The 9,202-nt window shown below is 37.3% G+C and overlaps 1 protein-coding gene across 1 annotated transcript; it reads left to right on the forward strand.

Moving 5' to 3' along the window:
- The first annotated feature begins 7,200 nt into the window (after positions 1–7,200).
- LOC120080949 (uncharacterized mitochondrial protein AtMg00860-like) lies at positions 7,201–7,969 on the forward strand. Its single transcript, XM_039035634.1, has 2 exons — positions 7,201–7,304; positions 7,576–7,969. The coding sequence occupies exons 1-2, from the start codon at positions 7,201–7,203 to the stop codon at positions 7,967–7,969; spliced, it is 498 nt and encodes a 165-aa protein (XP_038891562.1).
- Positions 7,970–9,202: the final 1,233 nt, after the last annotated feature.

A 9,202-nucleotide genomic window follows, 5' to 3' on the forward strand; every position in this document is an offset into this window, starting at 1 on the left:
TCAGAACCAAGCTATATCCATCAGAAATCTCGAAATCCAAATGGAACAAATTGCGGGCGAGCTGAAAAACAGACCGCAAGAAGCGTTGTCGAGCTCAACTGAGCTCCCTTGCAATGCTGGGGGTAACGGGAAGGAACAATCCTTAGTAGTCTCCTTGCTAAGCGACAACATGACTGCGGAAGTAGGGGAAAAGCTCATTGCGACCAACTTGAATGCGGCGAAAATCGAAGACCCATTGACCTATAGTTTGGAGAAGCTCGAGAAAATAGACCCCAAAGTTGCGTCCAACCTTAAGCCTTTAGAACTTGGAATAGAAGAAGTCCAACCACCAGTAACTTTGCAAAGACTGAAAGAGGAACAAAATGAGGAAGGAAAGATCACAATAGTGGCTGCAGCGCAAAATGCTATGATCCCACCTAAAATGGGCGACCCAGGATTCTTCACGATCCCATGCTCTATCGGAAGGACCTTCAGTGGCCAAGCACTATGCGATCTTGGGGCACGTATAAACAGAACGCTGCTGTCAATCTTCAAACAATTGAACGCACACTTACACCCACAAAGGAAACTCTTCTGTTCGCGAACAGATCTCGAATACACCCTGAAGGAGAGTTGAAAAATGTCGTAATTTCAATCAATAAATTCATCCTACTGGCAGACTTCTTCATTTTGGATTATAAAGCAGAGGAAGATGCGCCATCATATTGGGACGACCATTCCTTTCAAGCGGTCACACTCAAATTGATATGCGCAAGGGGGAAATTGTAATGAGCATTCATGGGGAAAAACTCCGGATTAAGGCAGTAAAGTTCCCAGAGGACAAAGAAAAGAGAGAAAAGCCACCATGAACGTGAACAAATCAGCCGGAAATAATTGGTCTATGAGTATTATATGATTCAACCTCATCAGGGACGCAATCCTTTTGAATATCCTTTTCCTGCATCAAATACTTCATGAAATTCTATCTTTCTTGCTACTATCTATTATCGCAATTACTTTGTTTACTATTTATCTACACTGCTCTAAAATAAATAAATAAATAAAATAAAATAAAATAAAATTGTTTTGTTTTAAATCACTTGACCCTCTTTTTGTTTGTTTACGTCGATTAAGGCACAGAATTGCAGAGATGTTACATGAAGACCCAAATTATCTCACTCCATCACCGCAATCCATAGAAGATAGATCACCGCAAGGATGGATGCATCAATACACAATGCGGGTGATAGCGCAAAATTTGGGGGTGTACTTTTCCTTATCTTTATTTCAAATTTTGTGCTATCACGTTGCATTTTATTTTTAAAAGTTTTATCACCGCATCCTCTTTGATCAACACAATCATTTGACATAGATAAATTTAGTAAGTTACCGCATGCTGTCTCTTTGCCAAGTATGATTTCAATGATGAAAAATATGCTTCTATGTCTTTCATATATACTAGAATCAACTTAATCTTAAGATAGTCACCTCATAAATATTTCTAGAAGTTAGGGGTTTGCTAGCTTTCTTTCTTTCAAACTCTCTTTTGGCAATGAGAACATTGCCGCATTTTAAATTTGAAGGTGAGTTATTTATTTTCGACCTTGCTATTTTCTAAAAAAAAAATGAGAATAATAACTCCACTGTCAACGCAATGGAAAACCCATGTTCATAAGAGTTAAGTTGTGAAAGGCACTTACCCGTAGTTGGATGTCCGCATGACACACATGAGGGCAAACCAAAACAAAAGTAAGTCACCAGGATCAACGCATAAATAAATGACTGTAACTCCACTGCCAAATAGGTATGAGTTTAGTCTGAGGAAGAGTGCATTGCTCGTAGCTGGGTGTCCGCATGACACCCGTGGGGGCAAGCCAAAACGAAGGCAAGGCACTTGGATCAGCATAAGGTCAGAAAAGAATTTATGAATGAAGAAAATTTTTGTGCAAGGATAAAATCATTTGACACCCCGATAGAAAATTTTCCTTTTGAAATAAATCATGCGATGTTCCAGAATTCAGTAAAGTCCTTTTAAAAGTTAAGCCTGCAGTCCCTAGGTCTTAGAAATATTTTATGAAAAGACTTGAATAAGACTTAAGGAAATTCTGGTATATAGGATTTGAACGGAGTATTCTTCAGAAATCTAGAAAAAGAACATTGTGGTTGACTTGCTAAAGGAATCTTTAGCTAATGCTTGAGGATAAGCATTGTTTAAATTTGGGGGTGTGATAACGGGCAGAAATGCACATTATCATAGTGCTAAAGTCTTAAACAATGTTGGATTGCATTGATGAAATATGTTAACTTGCGTCCATTAAGCACCAATTTCATAATATTGTGGTCACATGCGTTCAGCGCATTAGAACAGTTAACCTTTGTATTTTTTTGGCAGAATATGCATTAACGCAATGCGAGAATTGCGATGATGGGAAATCATTGGTTGAGCGCAACTTTACTGCAAGGCTTTTCGTTGATCGTGCTCGCAAACATTCGCCCAAGAAGGATCGCCGCAACTTGGTCAACGCAACATGGTGGGCGCATCTGGGTGAAAGGCCAATTAAGCACGATGGGACAGAAAGCTGATGACAGTCGAATCCAAATCAAGTTGATAGCCGATAACAGTCACAAAGTACACTCAGCTTTGTCGATGACAATTATTCGGCGCATCAGTTAGGAATTAAAGTTGTCCCATTTGTACAACCAGGAGAGAGAAGTCGCCTTTCACCATGGATGCTCTATAAATACCAAAGGCATTCTTAAGAGAAAGGGTTTAGTAGTTAGAGATTTCATACTTCAGTTCGCACGCTTTTATTCTTTGTTTTCTTTCATTTTAAGGCGGACGCAAGGGAGGAAGTTGTGCCGGCAGACCGTTCCGGTAAGCTTGAGAGAGCGTCGGGAGCTTCAAGAAAAGAGAGAGGGCCGACGCCTGCGGAGGCAGGAACATCTTTAGAACAGAATGGAGATTTCAGTGTAAAAGCCTCGATCAGCAAGGAATTGCTAGCAGGCTCTCTATCTTCAACTTCCATTGTCATTTTATACTCAACTCATTTATAAAAATGGAATTTCCTTCTCTGTATTTGTTCACTCTCTGTTATTCACGCATGAGTAGTTAAATCAGTTTAATGGGTTGAGAAGCATTTAATTAGCACAACTAGGGAATCTTCATTCTTTGTGATTATCTTGTTTTATGTATGCTTCATTCGTCCATTAGAGATACTCGAGAGGGTAGTCTAAGGACAGGATCTAGACTTGGAAAGGTTAGGTTAGAATCTAGACTCGGAAGAGCCAGATTAAATCTAGACTCGGAAGAGCCAGATTAGAACACATAAACAAGAGATAGGCGCTTAGGAATGATCACTATTTGTTATTAACGCAACGGATGCATCCTAGAGATAGGATGTGATTGTATGTGGTCACCTTGCTTTCTTGCATTTTGCATCAACGCATAGGACAAGAGTAGAGACTTAGGAATAAGCTCTATGGACACTTTTACATTCAACACATGCGTCCTAGACTTAGGAGCATCGCATTTACATTGGAAAATACTTGCTGTGTATAGTTGTAATATGATCGCATAGTCTGACACATTCCTAAGTAACGCTAGCTAAAGATTTTCTCAACCCGTTCATCGCATACTCATTGCATCTATCACATAACTGCCTTTTCTCAAATCCATCGCATTTATTTATTTTCATCAACGCAAACAACAAACCCAAACAATCAATTTATTTACTCAGTTACCGCAAGGTTTTCATAAAAATTACCAATGCAATCTGTTTTTACAAGTCCCTGTGTTCGACCTTAGACTTACCAGGAAACTCAGAGGAATTTACACTTGGATTCCGTTGGGGAAACTTGAGTGCGCAACGCAATTTCATCAACTCATAGCATCCACATTTTTACTTCATAAAATCAAGCATCAAGAAGCATGTTGTTTAACTTTGTTATAGATTTTAAGGTCTAATCCAATTTTATAACATCTTATATAACATAGACATGCTTTCAAACCATAATAAACATCAAAGGCATTCAAAAATTAACATAACAGTTATACTAATTTTAAGAAACCCTAAACATGCATACTATATATTATAACTAACTTATAACATAATATTATACATGCAACATGCTTTCTTATGGTGGAATTTAAAATCTAAATGTCATACTATATGCACAAACATGTTTAATTCAAATATAATATACACCACATGCATAAAATAATTAAACAACACCAATATGGTTCAACTTCGACATCCTAAACAAGTAAAAAAAAACTAATTATTACAAAAATAATCCAAAAACAGCTTCAAAAGAGGTCTGGACTGCTCGACCCGACCCGAACCGGAACACTACAGCTCCAATTGAGGCTAAACTAGACTAGATATGGCTGAACAGACCGGATGAAAATCGAATTGGTCAAACTAGTCATCCTCCTGCGCGAACCGACATGTTGTTCTTGGCTCAGATGAACAACGTCATGACGGTGCATCCCAATGTTGCAACGTTGTTTATAAAAAATGCCCATGGTGTTGCAATGCTCGATGAACAACGTCGCAACGCTTGTAGGCAGAAGCTTCAACCCATAAATCTACTGCTCGTCCATGCTTGTTTTTCACTTCAGTTACAACCTAATTTGGACTCTATTTACTATAATAAAATTACATACTCTAGAGCACACATATAAGCTCATCAATCAAGAGTCAATTACAATTTAAACTTAATAATTAAAGAGAAATCTAATGCCAAAATTGAATTTCTACCATATCATACATAGAAACATGCAATCTTAGAAATTCACCCACCAAACTAACATTAACGATAATTGAATGTTTAATTCATGCTCTGATACCAATTGATAGAATAAACCAACATGCAGCAGAAAAAATCTCAATCAATAAGCACTCTAATTACTCTTAATTTGATTTTAAAACATGCATTGAAACATACTTTCAGAAGAGAGTTTCAATGAATACAATACCTTTGTTGAGAACTCTTAAGTTCCAGTTGATTACCATGAATTGAATCTTCAATCCTTCAGTAGACCACCACAGAGACCTTTTCTATTATTCTCTACTTGAATTGTGTGGTGGAAACACTGAATTGGAGCTAAATTTAAGTGAGATTGAAGAGGGTTTTGATGGGTTTTTGTTTCAGCAGATTTTCAACTTTCAATCCAATTGCATGGCAAAAAAATTGAAGTTAACACTTCAATTTACACTTCAATTTATACTGAAATCCCATGCATTAGAAATTAAAACAGCTGATGACACTTCAATTTCCATTGAAATTGAAGTGCCATGAGGTGTTATTTGAGTGGGAAAATCCAATTTTAGATTTTTCCACTTTCACATAATTCTATTCAATTTAATTCATTAATATGATTAATTTAATTTTAATTATAATTTGATTTTCAAAAAATCAATTTTAATTATCAATTTTATACATTTGAATTTCAATATATCCAAAATTTGATTAATCAAATTACTAATTTTAAACAATTTCAAAATTTTGAATAAAAATGGATAATTAATTAAAATAATTTAATTAATTCAATTTAATACCAAATATTAAATAATATATTATATCTCATCTATTATTTAAATCATTTTTTAAATATTTTCGAACTCACCAATTTCATTTAATTTCGACAAAATTAAATGTTTTAATTGTATCTAATACAATTAATAGAAACCCTAACTGATTTTGAACATTTCAAATTCAAAACCCTAATTTTGAATCTGAATGTTTCAAATTCACTCAATTTACTAATCCAAGATAATTTTACGAGCTAGTGGAGAGACCTTATGGACCTATAGATTATGAGCTCCAATGTTTTTGCAATTGGTTAAACTCTTTAAACCGAATTAATCATCATTCGTTAACTACCGAGACACACCACTATAACTCGATAGTTGCAATTTGTCCATTTTAACAATAATTGGTAAGTCGATCCTTCACAGGTCGTTCGTATTTACAGTTAGGTCAAAATTACCGTTTTACCATTGTAAATACATCTTGCTCTTTAAGCTCCCACCGATCCTTCATTGAACAATTAGTTTATAGTCCAACTTATAAACCATGACCCTTGCAATCATGAGAGGGTGGGGCATCATTGTTCAAAACCAGAAATCAGTGCTTAAGAGAACAACCTATCTGCTAACCATAAGTCGAGTAGGAGTGAATTCCATCTTGCAGAGCTATGTCCCCAACTATCTATCTGGTGTTATCTCTAAAATGGGAGGCTTATTGAGCAGTGTTGTTAGACTACTCTCACGTAGGCCAATCAAAGGATAATCTCGAATAAACTGGATTTAATAGTTAGCTCGGGATTAAGATCAAGTTACCCTAGGTCATTGAATTTTGAAATAGTTAGTTTTAATAGTAAAAGGTCGTTATAAAGAAAAGTGACTATTTCAAGGTCCGATCTTATTCAAACTCAATGCATTGGATGCCTCCACTCACATGTCTCCACAGGAATAATTTTAGGATCACATCATATGTATCAATATACAAAATGGGTTGCATCCAATAGTGTCACCAGGATGAGATACCCAATCTCATCTATACACTTATAGACCATTTTGGCTATATACTAAAGCTTGATCCTCTTTTATGTCGCAACAAAAAGTTAAAGTATTCATATTATAGCCATGGATTCGTTTATTGGATTTATATAATAGAATGCAATATCAATAACAATTTAGTGAATAAAATACCCAATAATACTTGTATTAATAGATAGAATATGTTTAACAACTTTTTACGAATAGTGAATTTAGGACATTCCCAACATTTCTTACTAATAAAAGTTTTAAGTATGTAATGCATGAGACTAGTTGATGTACTACCTTAGTAAACATGTTTCATTAAATAGGGGTCCAGTGAGATTTGATCTGTGAGTTCATGGCAGAACATGACACTTAAGCTCAGAGTGAATAGGACAGTTAGAGAAAGGGTTTGAGATCCCCAAGTGTAGCACCCACAAGTCCAGGACCCACCTCCGTCAGAGGTATGGGAGAAGAAAGTCGGTGAGAGTCAGAATGTCCTAGTAGCTCCAAACCCACCTATGGCTCAAGTTGATGAGAAGGCGATGGAAGCAAGAATTGGGGAGGCTGTTGCTTCATTCTTTATGAAGAGAGAATACTAGATTCAATCTGCAGTGCAAAGGCAGGATAGACAGCTCAAAATCAGACTCAGCAGGAACCGATACCACCGGTACAAATGCAACTAGCCCAGCCATGGAATCAAAATATTCAAGACTTATCTCTTGAACCTAAGCACTTGAGGGATACCAGAATACTGTCAGCTAAGGATAAAGAACAGTGGTATACCAAAGATGGCTTTTCGCTCGAGGTATGGGCATTATGAGTTCATCATAATGTCGTTCAGTTTGACAAATGCTTCAGTAGTATTTATGGACCTAATGAATAGGGTGTTCAAGGAATTCTTTGACACTTTTTTAATAGCTTTCATAGACAATATCTTGATTTAATCCAAGACAAAGGCAGAACATGAGGAGCATTTACGAAAAGTTTTGTAGACATTGAGGGCGAATAAGTTATATGCTAAGTTTTCTGTGTGTGAGTTTTGGTTAAGGCAAGTGTACTTTCTAGGACATGTGGTGTCGAAGAATGGAGTCTCCATTGATCTTGCAAAGATTGAGGCAGTTACGAGGTGGCCCCATTCAACCATAGTGAGTGTGATGCGCACTTTTCTAGGGTTAGTAGGCTACTACCGACGGTTTATGGAGGATTCTTTCCGCATAGCCACTCCATTGACTCAATTGACTAAGAAGGGAGCTTCCTTTGTCTGGAGTGAGGCTTGTGAGGATAGTTTCCAAGACTTCAAACAGAAGTTAGTTTCAGCTCTCGTTCTTATAGTGCAAGATGGATCAGGTAGCTTTGTAATTTACAGTGGTGCCTCAAAGAAAGGGCTAGGATGCGTGCTTATGCAACATCGTAAGGTGGTTGCTTATGCCTCCGCCAACTGAAGAACCATGAATGGAACTATCCTACACATGACTTGGAATTAGCAACTGTGGTTTTTGCCTTGAAGATTTGGAGATACTATTTGTATGGGGAGAAAATACAGATCTTCACAGACCATAAGAGCCTGAAGTACTTCTCCACTCAGAAGGAGTTAAACACGACTGGCTTCATCGATGCTTGACCCATTCATCTACGCCACGTTGAAGTGGACAATCTTGTTGAGAACATGTTCTCAAACGAATGCCCCTTCTTGCATACGGGCATTGAAGATGTGTTTTAGAGCGTCATGTCTGAGCTATACAGACGGGTGTCCAAACATTCCCCTCAAGGACTCCATGATCTCACGAGCTGTGAGCATGGGCTCATGCTTCTTGGCTAAGACTTAATTAAGGCTTGCCGAGATGTACGCTCGAGCCTTTTCATTTGCTCGTGTCCAATGCTCATATGCTTCCCGAACATTTCGAGGAGCATTGGTAGCTGGAATGGGAGGACGATCCTCCATCAAGACCAATCGAAGATCATCGATGATTAGAATAGTGTTGATTGTGTTTTTCAAACTAGCGTAATTCTCTTCCGTTAACTTATACACAGCGAGTAAACCTAAAGTAGTGGTAGCCATTTAAGGAATTTGCTGAAAAAGAAACAAACTATTTTAGTCTACTTGCATTAAACCACTTAAGAAAACAATCAGATTTGAGCAAAATAGTTTAGTGTATCCTAAGTTACATCTATTTTTCATTGATGTTTCAGTGAGGGAGAACATTAACTAGTCACTGTAACTAATAGTCACTATTGTTCGGTCCATAATTTGTTAACATCCTTAACAATTCTATGTAAGTGTAACCCCTCATTTTAGGTTCTAAAGTTCCATCTCAATGAGCCAACTGTAGGGAAAAACCGATTGGAACATGAAACTAAAGCAACCCTATCCATTTCTGGAGATCGAATAAAGCGTCATGCAATATTGCCATCCTTTAGGAGGACACCCACGATGCCACGAAGCGATGCACGGATTTTTTTTTAACCTAATGAAAGAGACCGAGGGATGTACTACCGCACGTCCCATTCCCACTTACTATAAACACTCTCTCCATTCACCTTATAATTGACCTACCCAAATGGCACCCGTAGGGGGACACCCATGGTGCCTCGAGGCCGAGTGTAGATCTCACAGTGTAAATTTAAAGGGAGAAATGTATAGAGGCTAAAATGAAGTATCATATACCCCATTTTCC

The sequence above is a fragment of the Benincasa hispida genome, chromosome 7 (genome assembly GCF_009727055.1).
Source record: "Benincasa hispida cultivar B227 chromosome 7, ASM972705v1, whole genome shotgun sequence".
Taxonomy (NCBI): Eukaryota; Viridiplantae; Streptophyta; class Magnoliopsida; order Cucurbitales; family Cucurbitaceae; genus Benincasa; species Benincasa hispida.